This window comes from Sceloporus undulatus, chromosome 7 (genome assembly GCF_019175285.1).
Source record: "Sceloporus undulatus isolate JIND9_A2432 ecotype Alabama chromosome 7, SceUnd_v1.1, whole genome shotgun sequence".
NCBI classification, from domain to species: Eukaryota; Metazoa; Chordata; class Lepidosauria; order Squamata; family Phrynosomatidae; genus Sceloporus; species Sceloporus undulatus.
Genome location: NC_056528.1, coordinates 44,970,573 through 44,993,154, shown reverse-complemented (window position 1 = coordinate 44,993,154; position 22,582 = coordinate 44,970,573). Strand labels below are relative to the sequence as shown.

The 22,582-nt window shown below is 41.3% G+C and overlaps 2 protein-coding genes across 3 annotated transcripts; one reads left to right on the top strand and one right to left on the bottom strand.

The window, feature by feature from the left end:
• Positions 1 to 376: 376 nt before the first annotated feature.
• On the bottom strand, positions 377 to 10,309 carry SATL1 (spermidine/spermine N1-acetyl transferase like 1). The gene is made up of 6 exons (XM_042479033.1): positions 10,000 to 10,309; positions 7,242 to 7,293; positions 5,782 to 5,862; positions 4,464 to 4,565; positions 3,643 to 3,683; positions 377 to 722 (listed from the first exon to the last, which is right to left on the bottom strand). Exons 1-6 carry the CDS (start codon positions 10,081 to 10,083, stop codon positions 552 to 554), a joined length of 531 nt encoding a protein of 176 aa, XP_042334967.1. The 5' UTR covers positions 10,084 to 10,309; the 3' UTR covers positions 377 to 551.
• A 2,774-nt stretch (positions 10,310 to 13,083) lies between these two features.
• On the top strand, positions 13,084 to 22,582 carry LOC121936628. 2 transcript variants are annotated; one of them, XM_042479031.1, is made up of 7 exons: positions 13,084 to 13,267; positions 15,182 to 15,287; positions 16,273 to 16,464; positions 18,249 to 18,351; positions 20,049 to 20,143; positions 20,650 to 20,758; positions 22,295 to 22,582. In XM_042479031.1, the coding sequence occupies exons 1-7, from the start codon at positions 13,192 to 13,194 to the stop codon at positions 22,415 to 22,417; spliced, it is 804 nt and encodes a 267-aa protein (XP_042334965.1). In that variant the 5' UTR covers positions 13,084 to 13,191; the 3' UTR covers positions 22,418 to 22,582. The 2 variants fall into 2 exon arrangements, with proteins under 2 accessions (XP_042334965.1, XP_042334966.1); XM_042479032.1 differs by lacking the exon at positions 22,295 to 22,582 and adding an exon at positions 21,816 to 21,940.

The window sequence follows — 22,582 nt, the reverse complement described above, 5'->3', positions numbered from 1 at the left end:
CTATGTCAGGGACACCCTTGACTGCTGTTGTGCACCCACAGTAAGTCTGTATTCAAAATGAATGCTCAACTTGATTTTTGTTGTGAAACCCAACCCTATTGATCAGTTCAGTGGTTCTGTTTCTCCAGCACTGGTAGAGCTGCTGCCTTCCATGTGAAGGAAACAAAAGCAACAGAAGAACCACTGTGTATGTTGGAAAGAGGAATCAAAGCCCATTCTTCTAGCACAGCATCCTGGAGCTGGTCCGAGAACAGAGGCACATTAGCTATTTGAATATTGAATGTTTGAAATGAAGCATAGAATTTCCTGGCCTGTGTATTCTGCCACATCAATGCTGAAAATGGTGTGACTAAAAACAAAGACCACCAGGGCCCAATAATGATGGCAGCAACATATCAAAAATAAGGCAAATCACTTTTAATTTATGTTGCTATTGCTACCCTGCTTTACAGACAGCGATGTAATGAAAAGTTTTGTTGTGAGGGAGATTTGCAAACCTGATGGCCTTAGAGCACCCCATGTTTCAGAGGATAAAACAGCAATTGTCCTCCTTATTCTCCAGCAGCCATTCTGATTAGATTTTCTTTGTCAAATCGAAAGAGATGCCAGCCTTCTTCAGTGGAAAGGTCTGAAGCCCCACGCCTCATATAATATTCTATGGACGGTTTGTTCCAAACAACAACAAGAAAGTGCATGCAACTACAGTTGGTATCAATTGCTATCTGTTGAGAATGAAAACAGGTGATTTCCTTTTGTGAGAAGATGCATCAACCATTATCTAAAGTATACTGTACAAGTGATGAAAATTATTCATTGAACCATTTAAAGGAGGGACACCTGTACCTGGGATTTGTGCGAATTTTAACATAGCAATGTAGAAATTAAAAGTACGTTTTTCTACAGCTTTCTATATATGCAATGTATGTGTCTTAATTCAAGCAGGTAGAATTAACAGATAATTTAAAATGAACTGCCCCATTGTATAGTAGCAGATATAGGACCAGGGCAACAGTTTTTCCATTTGTTTTAGAACAGCTTGTGCAGAGAACTGTAGAAATATATATATTACATATTTCCAGAGTTCCAATATAAGCAGGTACAACTCTAACCTGTTTTCTAATTCCTTCAAGCACTGAAAGATTCAGACACATGGGTCAGCAGAACAGGGCTTTCCAATTCCATAGAGAGTGGAGACTCCCATAGAAAGTCATTAGTCGCTAAGTTACTTCCATTAATAATTTCTGAAGAACAGTTTAGCCAGCAGAGTGCTTTTCTGGTCCTGAGCCAAGTAAAATTCCCAGTAGCTGGAGTGGTGCAGTCCTGCTACAGATATAAGCATTTTCAAAAAGAAGGATGTTTTTTAAAGCTATGACTCATATCCCTGCTTAACCTTTGGGAAGATTCTTTCAAACCAGTGTTCTAGGTTCCTATGAGGAGGTTTCCAAATTAATAACTCTTAGCCCCATCCCATTCCAAAGTGAAAACTCAAGAGGGGTTTCATTTCTGTGAAAGCTACATTATTTAAATTAGCCTCCCCCCATAAAAATACACAATTTTACAGGTGCTGAATTTTAAATAAAAAACGGCTTATATTAATAAATATAAATAAAATCTTTGTATAAATGCTCAGAATAAATCCACAAGACTCAACGGAGCCCATAGAAACTACTAAGTACTGTACAGGACTGGAGCCTAAGCTGAAAGGGGGACGCTAGCCAAAATGTGATCGCAAGCTTCATTCACTGAAACAGCAGATACGATGGTAAGAATCTTGGCACCACTTCAGGCTGCAAATGTTATCAAGTGTTTATTTTTAAAGCTTCCTTTTACATAGAAATTAAACACATTGGTGAGATTTCTCATAAACACTAATTCTTTCAAGTATGGAGGACTATCCTGTCGTGCAGCTTGCCCCATTCCTTGCAGTCAGGGGGAGAACAGTTGATGGGTAGTTTTTACCATTTTATCCTGTTCATGTGAACAAGACCAAATATTCGAATTGCTGGTATTTTGTGAAACCTTTCTCTGCCTCTCACACCTTTGAACAAGTTGAAATTTTGATGTTCTTCTAAACCCTGAGCAGATGTCCTCCTTTTTCAAGACATGGCCTACATTTCAACCTTCTATCCAGGAGGAATGCCAAAGTGTCCTCCATTTTGAGAATGACTAAGGAGCACATTGAATAACACCACATTTGCTGTTCTCCTTTGAGAAATTTGTCTACCTGGAAGCCTCTCCTTGCTGCAAGTAGGGGGATAGGATGGATCCTTCTAAAGTTCATTTTTCCTGGGAGTAGCAGCAGACAGAGCTCAGGGTGTGTTTGTTTCTCAGAGTGAAAAGTGCAGCAAATATGTTAGGCAATGGGCTTCTTGAGAACACAATGCAAATGTTGAAAGAGTTTTCCCTCCCCTTAATTTCAGCACAATGGATAAATGAAAGGAATAAATGTTGATTCAATGAAGGGTTTTGCTCAGAGTTCTATAAGTATATTGCAAGCCAAGGCATTTTAACAAAGATAGGTTCAGAAAAATATGGTTGAGTACATGATAAAATATAGTATATGTAATACAGTGATAAATAAACCACATGAAATGAATTTATATTTACATTATTGTTGTGAGCTTTTATTTGGCAATGTCCTGTTTTTCTTGCATGTCCTACATTTTGCGGCACCTTGTCCTCCTTTGTGGTTATGACATCTGGATACCCAGACCTGGCGTTCCAGATGTGCTGGAATCCAATTCCCCTTATTGCTGGGAGCATGGGAGTTTAGTCCAACATAGAGGGTGCCAGATTAAGAAAGAATGGTCTAAACGAGTGTGTCCCAAACTTTGATCTTCCAGGTGTTTTGGACTTCAATTCCCAGAACCCCCAGCCAGCTAATCAGGAATTCTGGGAACTGAAGTCCAAAACATCTGGAGGACCAAAGTTTGGGAACTAGTGGTCTAAACTATTTTTCTGTTAACTGGCAGCTTTTCACTGTAGACAACATTGTGAGCAGATGAAAATGTAAGAATGCTGGCTGTTACAGAAAGTTCTGAACAACTTTTTTCCATGGTTGCTTTCCAAGGCAGCGGGGGAACGGGAGGGGCACAGTGTTTTCAGACCATTCTCATGTGCATTATCCAGCTCTGCTTATAGAGTCCTGCTTTTGCTTATATAGAGGTATGAAAGCATCCCTGGGAGAAAGAAAGGGGCAGTGGCAAATGCACCATGCCACCATAGCGCCATCAAATGGGGAGAGAAATGAGAAGGAATGGACAGGGTAAGTAATGATGTCTCAACACTGTATTGTACCTTAATTTCAGTTTTCAAGACAGCATTATTGGGGATATAATTCTTCACTAAGGTCCAAAACACATGGTAGAAATAATCCAGCCTGAGACCGCTTTAGCTGCCCTGGATCTGCTAGGGAATCCTGGGAATTGGAGTGTATTCTGGTCTCAGAGCTCTCTGATGGAGACAGCTATATGTCTCACAAAACTACAGTTCACATAATTTCCTAACATTGAGCCAGGGCAGTTCAAGTGTAATGGCCCATATGCAAACAACCTGGAGTGTGACCATACTGTAGTCTCGTTGATTCTCCTATATCGAAAATAATAATACAGTATTAAGGTACTGAGTTAAAGGATCACTTACCTGGCTTAATCGTTTTAAGAGTTCTGTTCCAATGCCCCAACCTGCCAAAACACAATTGACAACAGCTCAGTTCTCTGGTCACACAAGCTAGCTAAGAGAATAGTTTTACAGATGAGGTGGGGGGGAGTATTGGCTGGAATCATGTCAATTAGATTCAGTTATACTGTCGGCCCTCCACATTTGCAGATTTGATTTATTTGTGGATTTGAGTGACATGTTCTCTCTAGGAATCTCTAGATCCTCCAGGGCAACTCTGTTGGAGGTTGACCATAAAGGTAGATTTGAATAATCCTGGGTGAGAAATAGCCCCTGCCCACTTCATCTATCCTGCACACCAACAGCGAGGGACATATAGATTTCCTGATGTTATGGACTACAGTTTCCATCCTTTTTTTATCATGATGGCTGGGACTGAAGGACACTGTAGTCTGACAACATCTGAGGTGCCACAGATTCCCCATCTCTGCTACCAGTCTTGCCACTAAAAGGGGATATGAACCTGAGTCTCTTTAAAGGAGGGTAGGGGAAAGTCCACCCTGCAGGCAACAACCAAACCCCAAAACCATAATTTTGTAGCCCCCAATGACTTTTCCCAGCTCTCTTGATTTCCAGGTGGCCCCAAACCACCTGCAAATATGGCACTTTGGATTATTCAGCTCACAGAACATCCAAAACCAAAGAAAGGCCAAAATGGCATCCAGAGTTGATGATGGCACTTCAGTACTGGTAGTATATAACATGGGGGCAAAAGTGGTCACCTGCCCACCTATACAGTATACCCACGTGGATGTAGTACTACGAATAAGGATTGTCATTATTACCTCTAAATTCATCCATGACATAGAAGTCTTCTAAGTACAATAACTTGCCAATCCAAGGGTCATATGTAAAGTAATACATAGCAAAGCCTACCACATCAGCATCTGGAAAGAAACACATCCAACATAGAAGGAAGTACACCATCGGTGAGAATGCAGAGAAGATATTAAAGCCAGCCAAACAATACTGCATAAATATTTTACCTTCTTCCTTTTTCACACAGATCCTTCCCATCTGCCTGAAATTGTTTCAGACTTCTAGTAGAGCAATTTATTATTTCTTTCCATTCCATTTATGTATTACCCTTTCCCCAGATATGGGACCAAATCTATCTTTCTCCCACCATTCACTTAAACCTAGCCAATGCTGGAATGTTCCCACCCCAAGATGGTCAACAATGTGGCTCTTAACAGACCCAAATTCTTATTTGTTCAGCTGAAGAGTTTGGGGTATAAACCCCATCTTCATGAGCTAATTCTTCTGTTTCTTGCTGGTGTAGATACCAGAAAGAAAGAAACAGAAGAATTAGTGCATGAAGAAGAGTTTACACTCGAAACACATCATGTCAGATGAACAAATTTTCAAAAAGCCTTTCTTATAAGAGCACAGCTTCATACACATTTCCCCCACAAGAACACTGTAGTATACCCCTCATCTTCTAGCATCCTACAATGATTTTCTTTTTCCTTTATCACTTCTTCACTATCAGGATGTTGGCCTTTATCTCTGCCTCCAGGTTACAATAGGAACTCAAGCAAACCAACATCTTCCCCAATTTTCAGGTGTTTTTTCTTTTCAATTGAGATTAAATAATCCATGATTTCTTCTATGGAATATCTATACTAGTCAGTATGCGAAAAGGGGGGTTGTTTTAGGATTTATTGCCATCATCATCACCATCATAGGGCTCCTTGGGACTGTTGTTGAAAAAGTAACTTTTTTTTCTTTGTCCAAAGCTGAAACAATATCTCCTGGCTCTGCGATTCCATGTAAGATCATTCTTAGCTTTTTGGAAACTAAAAATGAACCACACCACTAGCATATTGCACCAGGTATTCAATTTAGTTTACTATAGATTTTATTTCCTGAGAAGCAATAACATGAAAGCAGCAACTAAAATCATTCTGTTGGGGAAATGACTTTCCCCCCTTTAAAGCTTACCTTGTAGAAAAATAGAAGGAGTTATTGATACTAGTATGTTGGTATATAAATTAATATATTATGATATGGATGGATAGTATATACATGAATTTTTTAAAATGTTTATCTGTGTCTTATATGTGTATAAATGTTTAATAATTAAAACAAAAAAAAGCTTACCATGCAAATCATTTTCCTTTGTCACCTCTGCTACTAAACAGTGGAAAAAAGGACGTGGTCCAAAACCGTCGCGAAGTAAATCTGAAAAATTTCAATCAGAGACAGAGCTGTGTTAGTCTAGAATATCCGTATGCAAAGGGGTCTTGCAGCACCTTTGAGTCTAATTGTGCAAAAGGAGTTGTAACAAGCTTTTGTGGGCTGGGTCTGCATCTGAGGAGGCAGACTAAGGCCTGTTACAGACAGCCAAAATAAAGCTGCTTCGAGTCACAGTGGGGATATGGTGTTTCAATGATGCATGTATCCTAAGAGTCCAGAAGTCACACCAAAGCCACGCTCCACTGGCTTGCAATATATATATTGTGCGTTTTGATGGATCCAATAAAAGTATTACTGTTTAGAGGATTTCGGATGCTATTGGATCTGCTATATGCCCAGCACTGCTACCCTTGGATATAGTTTTAAAGTAAGAGATTTCCAGGGATTGAGAAGAGTATGGAGATGTGACATTGCCACCAACATCTGCCCAAAAAGGCACATTTGGGAGTTATATTATGATAGACTAAAAGGGCACAAAAAGCCAATAGGCTCAAAAGAGTCCAAGTTGTGAAGCTGTAATGGTCTGGTGACAGAGTGGTGGTGGTTCTCTTTTTTTGAGAATGCCAAGTGGGTTGCACAAAAAATATCTGAGATTAGACTAATTCAACTGGCCTCTTAAGTTTGTATACACATTCGATATAGAGTCGGGCTACACAAAGAGCTGGTCACTATTTAAAACCGAATGCTCTTCCAAAAGGGATAGAAAAGGAATTAAATCCCTTCATTTTGATAACTAACATCACAGCCAGCCCAAGATATTTTGTGGCCCAAGGCAAATAGTAAAATGGTGCCTGCACCTCAAGGGGGGCAGGGATGAGAACACAGAGTCACCCTAAATCTGAGGCCTTTATCACATGGGATGGAAGCACTCAAATCTTGTGGACAAAAGAGATTTAAATCCAAGAAAATCCCGCAAAAGTGGGATTGTTTTCAGATGATGTCGGGCTAACTAAGCATTAACCCGACATTAACCAACAAAGTGGGCAAAAACGGCCACTTTATGCTTTTGGCATTTTTCTGACTTAACAGCAATGAGCAACAACAATAAGACCAAAATCCACATAACATTTGAAGTCATCTTTAGGTCTTCTTATAATGCAAGTTGTTCATGGATAATAATTAAGGAGATTGGAGAAGGCATAAAAAGGGAATGTAACCTCCAATACCAATGGGGGATTTCCCTCTTCAGAAAACAGATTCTTTTCAAGATCCTAGCAGAGAAGAAAGAGTTGAAATGCTTCTCTCTGCCTGCTGTCTCTTTCAACACATATTGAGACATGGGATGGTACAGGTGGGCTATCAAGGTGGCCCTGAGCTCCAGGGAAAATGAAGTGTCCTAAAGAAAACACACAAGGCATCCTTACCTGTTTCTGTTATTATCACTGCATTGGGCATGTTTTCATAAGCAGCTAGTTCCTGCCAAGAGAAGAAACCAAGACATAAATGGATTGATTGATTGATTGATTGGATGATGGATTACTCCCTCCTACAGCTGTTCAAGGCAGCTTTCAAGTTAAAACAAATACAACAGAGACAAAAGATACAAGGAGGTCCATGTGAAACTATAACTAAACTAAACCAAATGTTAAAAAACAATCCATTACAAGTAAAATAGTAAAAAACTGTATTCAAACAGCACACTTAAAAGCAGCACCCTATGAAAAGTCCTTCTTTTAAACAACCTTCAACTTCTCAGAATAAATAATATTTGCCTGTCAACAGAAAGACAGGGCAATTCTAGCTTCCCTAGAAATGGAATTCCAGAGCCTGGCAGAAGCCAGAAAGAGAAGAGAAGAGAAGAGAAGGAGAGTATGATTTAAGAGGAAGAAGACAGAAAACAACCCAGTGATCCAGATGGGTTCATGGGAAGTTACAGGAGGCATAACTGGAAAGTAACTTGTTGCCGTGGTGTCAGGAATTGTTGGATGCCTTCCAAAGAAGCTTCTGCTGCTGTGTACTGCAGGCAGCTATTTGTCAGAAAAAAGAAAATTGGGCTGATACTTATAGAATCAGAGTTGGAAGAGACCACAAGACCACATGTAGTCCAACCAAATAACCAGGTATGTACATTTGCCCCTCCAAACAAGAATTATGCTTGATGCAAATTAATTTTTTTCTTTAGCCCCCAAATTTCTAGCACTGCAGAAGTTAAGGCACTGCAAATCTTTCACATGTAGCGTTCTTCTATTTGTACTGTTTGCGTGACTTTGTTCACTTCGCCTGCCCCTTTCATTTGGAGTTGTTGTGTGCCTTCCAGTCGTTTCCGACTTATGGCGACCCTAAGCCAAGATTTGTTCAGAGGAGGTTTGCCATTGCCTTCCCCTGAGGTCAAGAGCCTGTGACTTGCCCAAGGTCACCCAGTGGGTTTTATGGCCGAGCTGGAAACCCTGGATCTCCAGAGTTGTAGTCCAACTCTCAAACCGCTGTGCCACATTGGTTCTGGAGGTCTAAACTGTATTTCTAAATGCTCACCTGAAAGGGTAAGTTACTGTAATGCTAGACATTTGGAGATTGAAGGAGAACTTAATGGCGGCGGCAGAATTCCTATTTGGGAGGGCAATGCCCTCGTCTCCCTGCTCTGCACCCCACAGTCCCTCTCGCTGTTGGCATTTTAGTGGCATCAACATTTTCAGCAGTTCATTTTGCCCAGGACACATCTCTGAACTTCACACATACACCTCTCTTCTGCAGCCATTGCAGAGGTAATCAATGGCACAATGTTGAGGTCAGGATCTCAAGCTAACTCTATCCAAGGAAAAGGTCTTCTGTCACGTTGCCTTGTGCTCCATATCTACACCTTTACTAGCAACCCTTCACTATTGGACAGGGCACTGGTTAATTCCTCCCTCATCACTACACACATTCCACCTAAAGTAACAGTCAGTACTTTCATTCTGTTGGATAGTAAATGCCACTCTCTTTTAGTTGCTCTTACAAACAACTTCCTGCAGAAAGCATTTGCCTCTTGGTATATGGAAGTATTTTGTGTCCAAAGCTCTGTGGCAGAGATTTTGCGTGCAAGAAAGTCCCAAGTCCCCAGGTAAAAGATCTCAGGTAACCTAGTCTAGGAAATAATTCAGTCCAAGACCTTTCTGGGAATACTGGATTCAAGAGCCAAATAACAAAAGGCAGGTTCATCGAACACTGTTTGCAGGCAACATTTGTTTCCTTGTATATTCTGTAAAACTAAGCACTTCCCATTTAACCTTTGACAATTAACTCTTTCACTGATTTCTTCAATATCTTTACTACATGCCACAATAGTTTAATTCTATTTTACCACTGCCAGTCCATGGCAAGTTTCCAGGAAAGAAAGAAATGGTTGTAACCAATGGGCACATATATGGTGACAGGCATAGAGGGCATGATTATAAAACTAACAGATGACACCAAATTAGAGGCGTAGCTAATACCCCAGAGAACAGGATCAAAATTCAAAATGACCTGAATAGATTAGAAAGCTGGATAAAAACTAACAAAATGAATGTCAACAAGGAGAAATGTAAGGTACTACCCTTAGGGAGGAAAAAAGGACAGGTTCACATACAGGATGGGAGACACCTGGCTTGACAACAGTACATGTGAAGTGGATCTAGGAGTCCTAGTAGACAACAAGTTGAACATGAGTCAACAGTGTGAGGCTGCAGCTTAAAAAAGCCAGTATGATTCTAAGCTGCATCAATATAATATGATAGCCCTCTTTAAATATTTGAAGAAGGACCAAATTTGTTTTCTACAGCTCCAGAGAATAGGAGACAGAGCAATGGATTCAAACTACAGGAAAAGAGGTTCCACCTCAACATTAAGAAGACCTTCCTGACAGTAAGAGCTGTTGGATAGTGGAATATGCTGCTTTGGATAGTAGTGGAATCTCTTTCTGTAGAGGTTTTTAAACAGAGGCTGGTTGGCTGTCTGTTGCGAGTGCTTTGGTTGTGTCTTCCTTGAACTGGATGGCCCTTGAGGTCTCTTCCAACTCTAGGATTCCATGATTCTATGAACATACTGAGCTAACTACTAAGCAACTTTCCAAGCTCTGGTTATGGTCCAACACATCTGGAGGGTGTCAAATTGGGGGACTATGCTAGTTTCTCCCTTGCTCCCCCATCCTACTATCCCTCTTACTTTGATGAGACGCAGAATATCTGGACAGTCCCGCGGCTCGGCTGGACGGACCCGGAAGTGGTTCACAGAGTTAGAATTTGACATAATGGGGGCCCAAAGCAGCAGGCTGGGTGATCAGGTCCCATGCGGGAGCTTAAGCACTGCTGAGCCTCTCCTTGGAGATCTTCCTCACTCACCATCTCCAAGAGCTTATCATTAGACAAGGCAAAAAGAAAGAAAAAAGATAAAGGAAAAAGTAGCCTTCTTCCCCACTCGGGCCCACTCTTGTCTCCTCTTCCCTGTTACAGTGGTGGGGATTTAGCTTGGACCCCTTCTTGCTGCTTGGCTCCCATCCCACCTTGTCCTCCAAGGAGTGGGTCAATCAGCAGGCCCTGATCCTACCCAGAGTCACAATGGGGTCAACATCACAATTCTCCACCTCCCCTCCCCTAATCTCCAACTACTTAAGAGAAACTGGAGCGTGTCCAAAGGGGGGTAGCCAAAATGGTGAAGGGTCTGGAAACCATGTCTTAAGAGGAACAACTTAGGAAGCTGGGGATGTTTGGCCTGGAGAAGAGAAGGTTAAGAGGTGATAGCCCTGTTTAAATATTTGAAGGGATGGCTTATTGAGGAGAGAGCAAGCTTGTTTTCTGCTGCTCCAGAGACTAAGACCTGGAACAATTAAGAGATTCCAGCTCAACATTAGGCGGAACTTCCTGACAGTAAGGGCTGTTTGACACTGGAACACACTCTTTCAGAGAGTGGTGGAGTCTCCTCCTTTGGAGGTCTTTAAACAGAGGCTGGATGGCCATCTGTCAGGGATGCTTTAATTGAGAGTTCTTGCATGGCAGAATGGGGTTGTACTGGATGGTCCTTGTAGTCTCTTCCAACTCTATGATTCTAAGAGGGGAAAAGGAAACGGACACATGGTGGGTCATGATGACCATAGATTTCTATGTTCAACACCTCAGAGGGTGATTAGGATCCTAACCACTTGGAGACACAGGTGACAAGTGGGCTCACCTATGAACAAGATTTTTGAGGTTGCCTCGTTGTTGTTGTTGTGTGCCTTCAAGTCATTTCCAACTTATGGCGACCCCTAAGGCCAACCTATCCTGGGGGGGGGGGGGGGTTTGGCAAGATTTGTTCAGAGGAGGTTTGCCATTGCCTTCCAGCTGAGGCTGAGAGCATGAGACTTGCCCAAGGTCACTCAATGGATTTCATGGCTGACTGCAGAATTGAACCCAAATCTCCAGAGTCATACTCCAACATTCAGACTGCCTCCATGCATCAAATTCAGTCTAGAAGAGCTTGGCTGAATTTGGAAAAGCTGTTGGTGGATATTCCTTAATTTGTGGAATTCTCTTTTTCTTTTGTCTTTAAATAATGTTAATACCCAAATTAAAATAATTATAAGAATTAACTGATACAGGTCTATGATAGGTATAGATACATGATAGATATAGATAGATGCTCTAGTGCCACAACAAACTACACGTCCCAGAATCCCATAGCATGGAACCATAGCAGTTAAAGTGGTGTCAAACCAGGCTATTTCTGCAGCACAGATTCAGCCTATGCCTCTTTCCCAATGACACTCTTTGGCAGGTTCCCAGCTTTTGTGCATTTTTCCTGTTGTATTGTTGTTGCTTTTATTGCTATTGTTATTAGTAATAGTAGTAGCTAACTTGCATATTATAGATGCAAAAAGCTGGAAGATGAAACATACTCCCACGATTGATGAATGGCTAACAAGATTATATGACATGATGCAAATGGACAAGTTTTCCTCTTCTAAATGATAGAAGCACCTCTCTCAAGGCTTAGTTACTGCCAATAAGAGCCTTGCGCTAAAGCAGTATAATATTTTTCTTCCACTCCTTTGCCTTTCTATAGTATATGCATGGAATATGGATCCCAAGACCTTCTCTGTACTTGAGTTCAGCCCTTTTTATTGCCTTGTGAAACATCTTTTTAAGGCAGGGAGGAGACAGTAGCACAACTGACACAAATAGGGTGAATCACAGTAAGATGAGACAATACAAAGTCCAAATGAAATGTAATAGCAGGAAGTACCAAAGTTCCCAGCTTCTTGGAAATTTTTTTCTGTAATGCAATAATTATTATTTAATGCCCTTTCACTTTACACGGTTAGGGCCCTATGACTCCATTTCATCAGCCATGGCTGCATCCTATGGCATCCTGGGATTTGCAGGATTTGGCTCTTTACCCAGCTAAGATACTCATACAGATATATAATTATATATACAAAGTAATAATTTTATATATGTGTGTGTGTGTGCGTGTGTATGTATGTATATAGACACATACATAATATTACACACACGATTATGTATAGATATTTATAACTGTATATAAATACACACACATATATGCATATATAATTGTGTGTGTGTATAATTATACACACACACACACACACACACACACACATATATATATATATACACATACATAATAATATTACACATACGGTTTTATATAGATAGATAGATATACACATACACACATATATATAATATACAGTTTTATATATATACACACACATATGAATTAGATAGATATAGATATAGATAATAAATACATATTATGTGTGTGTGTGTGTGTGTGTATATATATATATAATAGGTCTTGGAGGACACTTCCCATCATCCTCACAAGGCACAGCATGTGGGGGGGGGGGGTCTTGGAGGACACTTCCCATCATCCCAGACCATGCAGAGGTTGGGGGAGGTCTCCTTGCAGCCTGTCTGCACCCTTGGCCCCCTCAAGCCCCTTTTCAAAGAAAGAGAAGCCGCATATTCCACTGTTACCATCAGGAAATCCTTCTTAATGTTTTGGTGGGGTCTCCTCTCCTCAACTTGAATCCGCCACTCCCTGCCCTGGTCTCTGGAGCAGCAGAAAACAACACATACAGTATGTCTTTTTATTTAACAATAATCAATAAAAATATATATTTTCCCCTCCCAAAGAATATCAAGGCGTGGAACTGATGCAGTTAGTTAGTTTATGTCTGAGAAGTTAATTAGTAATTGGTTACAAGATAGGATGCTGTAAAGCAAGTTCAAAATCCAGGAACTTTGGTCTGCTTGGGTATGGAAAATCAAAACTGAAAAGTGGCAGATCTGTACAAGAACTTGGAAGAGAATCATAGAATAGGACCAACTCTCCTTTGGAAAGGAACTCCGCAGCATGGTGACTTCCAGTGCCCTCTGGCCTCTTCTCCTTTGGCTGAGCAGCTGTTGGCTGGCTACACAAGCGACTGAGCGTAAGAAACCCTTGGAATAATTTTGGATGAGGAGGAGCTTTAGGCTGGCAAGGCCTCATAGTGGTTCCCAAACTTTGGTTCTCCAGATCATGTTTTGGACTTTAGCTCCCAGAATTCCTGACAACAGGACAGCCTTAGCTGGGGCTTCTGTGAGCTGAAGTCCAAAACACCTAAAAGTTTGGGAACCACTGAGCAAAAAATGATACATTGAAGGGAAAACCTTCCCCAGATCCTGAATGATTTTAAAATGCACACATGTTAATTTGGCTGTACTAAGCAAGGTTGCAACAAATTCAACTTTTTAAAAGCAATTTATTCTGATGATTTATTATGCTTGAAAATAACTCCCTGTCATTATTTGCTATCAGAATGTCTCCAAAATGCCTTGGAATGTTCTTAAAAGTAACTTTTTAATTGGGTAGCTAAAAGCAGCCACTGCCTTGAGTAAGTTTTCTCTGCCTGCACTTCTAAAACATGGGAGAAACTAATGATAATAGTAATAATAGTAATAATAAGTTTTATTTTTATCCCGCCCCTCCCGCTGGATCGAGGTGGATTACAGTCAGAGTAAAATACAGTATAAAATACTTCATATATACCCATTATCAGGAGTGGGGCAGATGTTAGGGAGATTGTAATCCCAATTTACAGTCTCCTAACTACTGAGCAAGATGCCAGCCTACATTTTTAACACAAGTAATTGCAAAAGCTGCAGATCACTTGAAGACGTGAGTGCATCATCTAGGAACAAAGGGATTGTGATGTATTGCTTCCTTACTACTAATTTTACATAAATGCAATACAGCCACCCCTCCGTATCCACAGATTCAGTGGCTGAGTGAGGATTCGAACTCTGGTGTCCCAGGCTCCTAGTCCAACATTCTAACCTTGATATCCCTGATACTTATTAATTTACATGTTGAGCATGCAATGTACCTTACTTCCCAAAAGGTGCTGCCATTAATAAAGGCAAGCTGACATGCATGAAATGTCATTCTAGCTTTAATCCACAGAAAGCAGATTCTTAAAAGGGATAAAAGGCTCTTCCTGAATGGTTTCAAAAAGTGTGAGTTCTTGCAACATACATTCTTGGGTTTTATCAGGTGCTATCGCTTCTTCTTCCACCTATTCCATTTTTGTGAGAGCTTTTTATAGTGATGTCTCCGATTTCCCCCCCCCCCCCAAATAATCTTAGAGTTACTGTTACAGTTATAAAGTGCAATTTCACTGATTCACTCTAATACTGATAAAATTCTAAAACAAATTAAGGACAAAAGGGGAGAAAGGGAGATTTTTGTTTCAATATGTCTCAGAATTTAAAATGAACCATTTTGAAGGGGGAAATGAAATGGAACTGGTGCCAGAAATTGCCTAGGACAAAGGAAATGTAGTTCGGGTGTTTTAAGCCCTTCCTGAGATACAGCAACCTCTCATTGCATTTGCCCCATTGGACCAAAACGTTCATACATAAGAAAATGCTATTCTGGGATATCGCAGGCTACCAAAAAGACGAATAAATTGTCCTGAGAACAAATCAAGCCTGGACTCTCAATGGAAGCCAAAATGGCCAAATAGAGATCATCGTACTTTGGACACATCATGACCTGACTCACTGAAAAAAGGCAACAATGCTCTGTAAAGTGGAAGGCAATAGGGATGGAGGAAGACCACATTACAGATGGATGAATTCATGATGGAAGCTACAAGACAACCAGGGCTGCAGGTGGGCAGAGGGTTTGGAGGTCTTCTCATTTACAGGATTGCCATACATCAAAAATCTGGCTTGGTGGCAAATAGCAAAAACAATATAACAACATGTTTATGGGAAATGCCCCAGATTCCTCCTAGGGAGATCTAAAATGGTGATTCGTGGAGCATTACTATGCCACTCATTTTTCCCCCTATTTATTACAGCCGATTGCACCCATGTTGCTGACTTTGACAATTGTCCAGGCAATCCGCTTGACTTCTGCCCCAGAGGGGTAGCCTGTGGCTGCAAGGATCAAAAGCCTGTCTGCAAGTAAGAGATAGGGAGGGTTTGGGTGGTGCCCTTATCTGTTGGGTGGGGGAAATAACAGTTGAGGAACCTTCAGATCAGTGATAAACCTTGGAGTGAGGCTCACAACAGTCGTCCGGCTCCTAAAGATGATCCAGCGATGCAGGCAGTTGTATTAATCCAAACTAATTCTAGGAGCATTAATCTCCATCAAGAGTAGATAAATCTTTTGTAAATCTAAATGGTCTTAATTGCCAACTCAAGACTGCCATCCCAAGGGAGAGATAACAAGGATATTGATGTTGCTGGAAAATTTCACTGTAGCTGAACCCAGAAGGGACAGAGAAGTTTAAAAGGGTTATGGAGGATAATATAATGAACTACCCTATATAAATTGACCTCATCTATACATTGAGGGCATTTTGGGGCCAAAATGATGGATTTTGATAAGTCATCATGATACCACAACTCTAGCATATATACAACAACCATATATTTATATGTGAGTAGCCACATTGAAGTAATACTACAAAACACAGAATGCACAATACAAAGTGCTATAGAGAACTGTATATCCAAACTATGTCCACTGTGCTTCCTCCAGTCCTAACATCCTCCGCTCCAGTAAAATATTAATTTCACAGGATACTGACTGGTAGTACTAAAACATAGACACTTTTTCATTTTAAAGAAAGGAACCTCTTAAAAGGATCAAGAGGGACAGGGAGCATGGGGGGTGCACCACATTGGAGACATGGCATTACCACCTGGTCACCTTTTCCGGCAACATTATAACGTATTAGAGCAGACCCATCTTTAAAGTCACAGGTCTCTAGGCAACATGTACTGTTACCTGTGTTTTGCTAAGGAAACAGGCTTGAATTAGACTTATCCCAACCATGTGTTTTCAGTCTATAGATGCTACTTCATGACAAATGTTTACAATCTGGACTCAGGCGCATGCACATTTCATCTGTTTTAATTTTGGTCTGCTTCTTTCCGCCTACAGGTGCCCCGCTTACCGAAGCGGTTGGCAAAATTATTGGTACCTCGGTTCCAAATGTGACCAGCTTTGGAGTACTTTGGACTTGATTGTAGTCGCTGCTCTTCCTGCGGTAGCCCTGTCTCTGACTGTTGCGGTTGCAATGCAGTGGTCCAACTACTGTAAAAGGAAACGGGGGAAAGTGATAAAAAGACGCAGGTGAGTTAGACGCAGAGTCGAAATTCCTTCGTTTCTAGTATTTCCAAGTACCGTAGTATTGAGAAAAGGCCTTGGGAGGTCCTGTCCATCGGTACAAAGAGCTGTGCTAAGTGAACCAATGACTCAGTATCAGGCAGTTTCCTATGACTCTGAATTTTAATTTGGTGTTGTTGTGCACCTCAAGGTTGAGTCCGACTCATGGCAACCTTATCTCTGGATTTGCTTGGAAAAATGTATTCAGAGGAGGTTTGCCATTGCCTTCCTCTAATGCTGAGAGAGTGTAGCTGTCCACATTTTGAAACCTTGTTTTTAATAGCATTTCTAACCCAATTCATAGCTTTGAGGGGATGACACGTATGTGTGATTTGGCGTTGTTGTGCATGGTGTCATAAATATTATCACAATTAATTTTTTTAAGGAAAGAAAAAATACCTCGAAATTACGGTTGAGTGATTCAACCAGAAATGCCAGACACTGATCTCATAATTCAAAGATTATTAAATGGCCCTTTTCCTAAGCATTGTGTTGTTGTTGTTGTATGACTTCAAGTCACTTCCAAAGAGTTTTCTTGCCAAGATTTGTTCAGAGGAGGTTTGCCATGCTTTCATCTGAGGCTGAGAGAGTGTAACTTGCCTAAGATCACCCAGTGGGTTTCCATGGCTGAGCTGGGATGCAAACTCTGGTTTTGCAAACACCCTAGTTTCTCACTCAATATACCACATTACAGTAGATCTTTCCTAAGTGATGTATTGCCAGCCATTTCATTGGGTAGAAATTGCAGGCAAGTGGATATTGACTAAATATTAGAAGAACCTTACTAATGTTATGAATGGTTTAACACTGGGCACAGCAGCATAGAGAGATGCTGGCATCTCTTTTGCTAGAAGTATTCAAAATCCAGCCTAATAGCCTTCAATCAGAGATGCTGCCAAAGGTGTTGAATCTGCATTGAGCAGGGGACTGGACTAAGAGTTTATCTACATTGGTCGAATAAAGCAATCTCACTTCATTTTCACAGCAGGTTGTCCGGACAATGTATGGGACAATTTGAGTTAAATCTGGGCCTATTCAATGCCTCAAGGCTCTAATGTGGATGGAAAATGTAGGGATTTACTCTGTATTTGAACAGGAAATCTGGATATTCACTTGTGTGTGTAGACAACACGCCATTGTGATATCAATGTGGGGCCAGAGATGCAAGGAGTTCTTGGTGGGTGGGACACATTAGGACTAGCAAGCCTGGTGTGAGTTACGATGTTTTCCTATTGCAGTTAGCCTCTCACAGCTGATCTCATGGCTGGACATTTTCATACATAAAAGATGAATAAAATGCCATTTTGTTTTTCTCTGGTGTGTGTATATGTATGTGTACATTCAAATTCTCTCCCTCTTTCACTGGGGCAGGAAAGAGGGAAAGGACATCCAATGAATTGATAGGCAAACTGTAAGGGCTATCGGCTAATAGGTTGGTGCATCTGGGAAGGAGGAAAGGATCAAGATCACCGGGGGAAATGTGTGACCACTTTGATGTGCTTTGTGTGTGTGGATTTAACAAGGTCACTGTGAGGTCCTTATGGCCCAGAAAATTGCAAAGTGACACTGATTTCTTTTGTCAATGTAGACACTCCCTTAGGGATCTCCAAGGATCCTTTTAACTCTATGGTTTTATGAAGGTCCATTTCATCTCTGTGACTATCAGTCTCCACTCACCCACCCACCCATTCTTTCTCCTCCCCAGGAATAAACCTAGCTGCTAATACACTTTTTTACCGATATATTTTTAGTATTCCTGAAAGAGAACGAAGACATCATGGACAACACAACAAAGGATATGCTCCTAACTCAGCTGATAAGGCAAGAAATGTGTCACAGCCACCGGGAAGAAAGGTAAATGGTTAGACATATGTCTTTCTTTCTTCTGTTTTTGTTATTAGAGCTTTTGACTATTTTCTTTTTAACAGAAGGATACTAAAAGATCATAGAACCATAGAGTTGGAAGAGACCACAAGGGCCATCCAGTCCAACCCCCTTCTGCCGTGCAGGAACTCACAGTCAAAGCATTCCCAAGAGATGGCCATCCATCCTCTGCTTAAAAACCTCCAAAGAATGAAACTCTACCATCCTCCAAGGGAATCTGTTCCATTGTCAAACAGCTCTTGCTGTCAGATGTTTGGTTTTCACCAGCAGATGGCAATGGTTCATTATAGAATTATCCTAGAGTTCTATACTAACTTTGTGTGTATGTCTTCAAGTTAAGAACCAAATAAAGCAAGCACCCACCCTTGCAAAAAAGACCCCTGTGCACCGTTACATATTAAAAACCTGCTGAAACAAAAAGGTTTTGCCTACCGGCAAAAGGAAAGTAGGGAAAGGTGCCAGCCTAGCCTCTGATGGAAGGGTGTTCCAGAGAGTGGGAGCAGACACTGAGAAGGTTCTTTCCTATGTCCTCACCAAGCTAGTTTGTGATGGTGGTGGGACTGAAAGAAAGTCTTCCCCTGAAGATCTTAGCACTACGGCAGGTTTGTATGGGGTGATATGGTCTTTCCGATAGTCTGGTCCTAGGAGTTTACCACATTGCTAAAAAATCCCGACTTATCCCTATGGTGTTGAAGTCTCTTTCGGGAAAAGTCAGGTATTATCAGATGCAAAATGTCACTGATGCTGCTGAATGACTGCAGCCCAGCAACTTCTGGGTAGAAATTAGCAGATTTGCAAAGCTGGTTGCATCTGGTGCAAAGCCGGCATTTTGCGTGTGATAATACCCGACTTTATCCCGAAAGAGACTTCAATGCGGCAGGGGTAAGTCAGGGTTTTTTAGCAATGCGGTAAAGACCCAAAGCTGTATAGGACATGACCAGGGACTTTATCACACAGGGGGAAATCAGGGTTTTAAACAAGCATTTTCCAGGGACTGTTGTGCAATTACGGCTAAGATTTCCATACACCTCACAATTAGAGAGGACTTATCCTGGGAATAACTAGGAATGCTCCAGCAACAAATCATTTACAGGATTTTGTGACGTCATGTGAAAATCTTAGCTGCAGTTGTGTGACTGTTGCTGGAAAATGCCTGTTTAAACCCCCAATTTCCCCCATGTGATAAATTCCCAGTACTTTGAATTGTGCCTGGAACAAACCAGTAACCAGTGAAGCTGTTTCAACAAAGGGGTTATATGCTCCCTATCACTGGCCCTGGTCAGCATTCTGGATGCTGCAATTTGAATCCGCTGAAGCCTCTGAACAATTTCCAAAGGCAGCCCCATGTAGAGTGTGTTACAGTAGCCCAAAGGGATGTCATCAAGACATGTCACCGCAGCCAGATGTGGCATTTCAAGGAGCAGACACAGCTGGTGTACTAGTTTTAGCTATATTTCCACATGGTCTTTATGTCACTGCTATTTTCTCTGCAGAGGAAAAATTGAAGATAGCCTGTTTCATGGCTTATCATCTTTCTTTTCTATTTGGCTGTCATGGTTTTTTATTTTGGAATGTTTTCCCCCAGCAATAAGCATTTCAAAAATAATGAAGTAAAAGTCACTGTTTACTTTCCATTTCTGGTTGTTGTTGTTGTTTTACTGCTATAGGATGATGGGATCAGTCAGAATTATAGATTCCCGAAGCTCGCCGTCCAAAGCCAAGCTTTTGGACAAGAAGAGTCACCACGCTTTGGAGGTTTCAGGTATGAGATCCTTGGGTCAAACTTTCGTAGTCTGATTCTAACCAGTACATGGAGAGAGCTTGTAGCACCCGTGAGACTAACTAAAAGAAATTGGCAGCATGAGCTTTCGTAGACTAGTCTGCTTCCTCAGATGCATTTGGAGGAAATAGGCTGAAGTCTAGGAAAGCTCATGCTGCCAATTTCTTTCTTTCAGTTAATCTCAAAGGTGCTACAAGATCTATGTACTGATTCTACAATCTAACATGGCTATGTCTTGAATTGAAAACCTCAAAACCAGCCCCCGGATTTGATTCCATGTATTTCTGTCTATCCATCCATCTATGCCGAACGACCCTTTTACAGGGGTCGCCTAAGACCATTGGAAAACACATATTTGCATGTAGTAATGAAAATAATGTTATGGCTGGGGGTCACCACAATATGAGGAACTATATTAAAGGGCCGTGACATTACTGATCTATGCAGACACACACAATCTCATGAGGTGTTTCATTTTATTACGATAGCTATACACATCAGCCACTGAGAAGAGCTGCTCCATTGGGAAGTGAGATTCCTGACGCGGATTATGAGGACGAAAACCCATTTACAGCCATGGCTATGCAACAGTTTCCCGTATGTACAAGTGACCTTGATTATACATAAGTGGTTTTAAAGCCTGATTCAGAGAGCCTCTCACATGAACTTTGTGTGAACCTCCTTGTTCTTCACTGGATGCCCCATGTTCTTGTCTGCATGAATCCAATCATCGCCAAATACTTAGACAGATATATGTCAAGATCTTTAATACAAACCACAGTGTACCAAAACAAGAACTGGGGTGTGCCCAGGGAGAACAACATTGCCTCCCCCCTTTTGTGTCCTGCAGTAGGGTTGTGATAAAATCTGTGTGGTTGTCGCAGGAGTGGTGGCAGTGGACTCCATTTCCAAGAATCTAAGGCTAACACAGATTAGCATTAATGCCCAGTTTTGGACTTTCTGCACATGAATCTGGGAGACCTCTGCATAGATGGACCAATGAAGGGCAGGAGGGAGGGGAACTCCATCCAAAACATTTTGGTGTTAACAGGGACTAAATATTAATTCACTGCTTTGGGAGACCTCTGTATGGAATGGACTAGTCTGAAGGATCATTGCGGAGAAGCTGGGATTTTGTTGCAAAGACGCTAGGGTTACACAGATTAGGGTGAACATCCAGATATTGGGGTTTTCAGTATGCTGACCTGAGATACCTGTGTAAATGGACTACTGTGGAGGAAGAGAGATGATGCTAGCTTGACTCTCAGCATTTTAAGTGTTTGAGTCCCACTGATCTCAACAAAACCTGAAGATTTTTGCACCACTCCTCTCCAACACACAGAAAAGAGTGGGAAGAGAAGGAGAAACACTGATATCTTCAGGTTTTATTGCGATCAATGGGGCTCACAATGTTAAAATACTAAGAATCAAGTTTATACTATATTCCTTTCTCTTCCACACCAGTCAACTCCATGCAGAAGTCTCCCAAATAATTTTATACTGAAATCCTAAACATCTGGATGTCTAAGCCAATCTGTGTTGTTGTTCTCCTAGATCAATGCGCTGAAAACCTTCTCATCTGGATATTAACCCAAACATGTTAACCCTAAAATCTTTGGAACTGAATTCTTCCCTTTTTCTCCCCAACATCTAGTATTCCACCACTCTATGAAGTATCCACATTTGATATATATTGGAAACCCTAACACAGCTTGATGTCTCATAGAAGCATAGAATTAGAAGGAATCCCAGGGACTATCTAGTTCAACTCTCTACCATGCAAGTATCCACAGCTAAAGCACCCCAAAGATATGGCCAACCCCCCTCTTTTTCAAAACCCACATTGAGGGAAAGTGACCTGTCTTTCTCTTGAAATTGTTGCCATGCACTAGTTCAGTACTTCTCAAATAGTGGGGCGGGCCCCCCAGGGGGGGCGCGAGGCTCCATAAAGGGGGGCGCGAGACTCAGGATACAGTGTTATGCAGAGGTGTACTTATAACAATTTTATAGACAAATGATATTATTTACAGTCATGCGGGGGGCGTGAAATATTTTCTTCTTCCTTGGGGGGGCATGACAGAAAATAATAGAGAAGCACTGCACTAGTTGATTCTCATGTTGATTTTCTTTCAGACGTCACCTTCCTCATTGTTTCCTCAGCCTGACTATTATGAGCATAACAGTCGACCAAACAACTACTGGAATGGACCAAGAAGCCCTTACAAGGCTGTGCGTCCGCAGACTATCTATACCTAGAAGCTTTGGATAAATGCGGCAAAGGCACAGCACTGGAGCATTTACCATTCTCCCACATAGTATTTCGACCAATGCTCTTCTCAGACTTTCTTCCTAAAGACTTGATTGCACACTTAGCCTTTAAAGATTAGAAAACCATAGTCAGCCTTGTCTTCTTTAATAAAA

Excerpts from the sequence above, each read along its gene's own strand:
- SATL1 (XM_042479033.1), bottom strand. The coding sequence starts at position 10,083 with ATGTCAAATTCTAACTCTGTGAACCACTTCCGGGTCCGTCCAGCCGAG. Across the intron at positions 3,684-4,463 it reads TGTCATGGATGAATTTAGAG|GTTGGGGCATTGGAACAGAA; the intron begins GTAATAATGACA and ends GTGTTTTGGCAG. Across the intron at positions 723-3,642 it reads TCTTAAAACGATTAAGCCAG|ATAGCAATTGATACCAACTG; the intron begins GTAAGTGATCCT and ends CATTCTCAACAG.
- LOC121936628 (XM_042479031.1), top strand. The coding sequence starts at position 13,192 with ATGGTGACTTCCAGTGCCCTCTGGCCTCTTCTCCTTTGGCTGAGCAGC. Across the intron at positions 13,268-15,181 it reads GGCTACACAAGCGACTGAGC|CCGATTGCACCCATGTTGCT; the intron begins GTAAGAAACCCT and ends TATTTATTACAG. Across the intron at positions 15,288-16,272 it reads GATCAAAAGCCTGTCTGCAA|GTGCCCCGCTTACCGAAGCG; the intron begins GTAAGAGATAGG and ends TTCCGCCTACAG.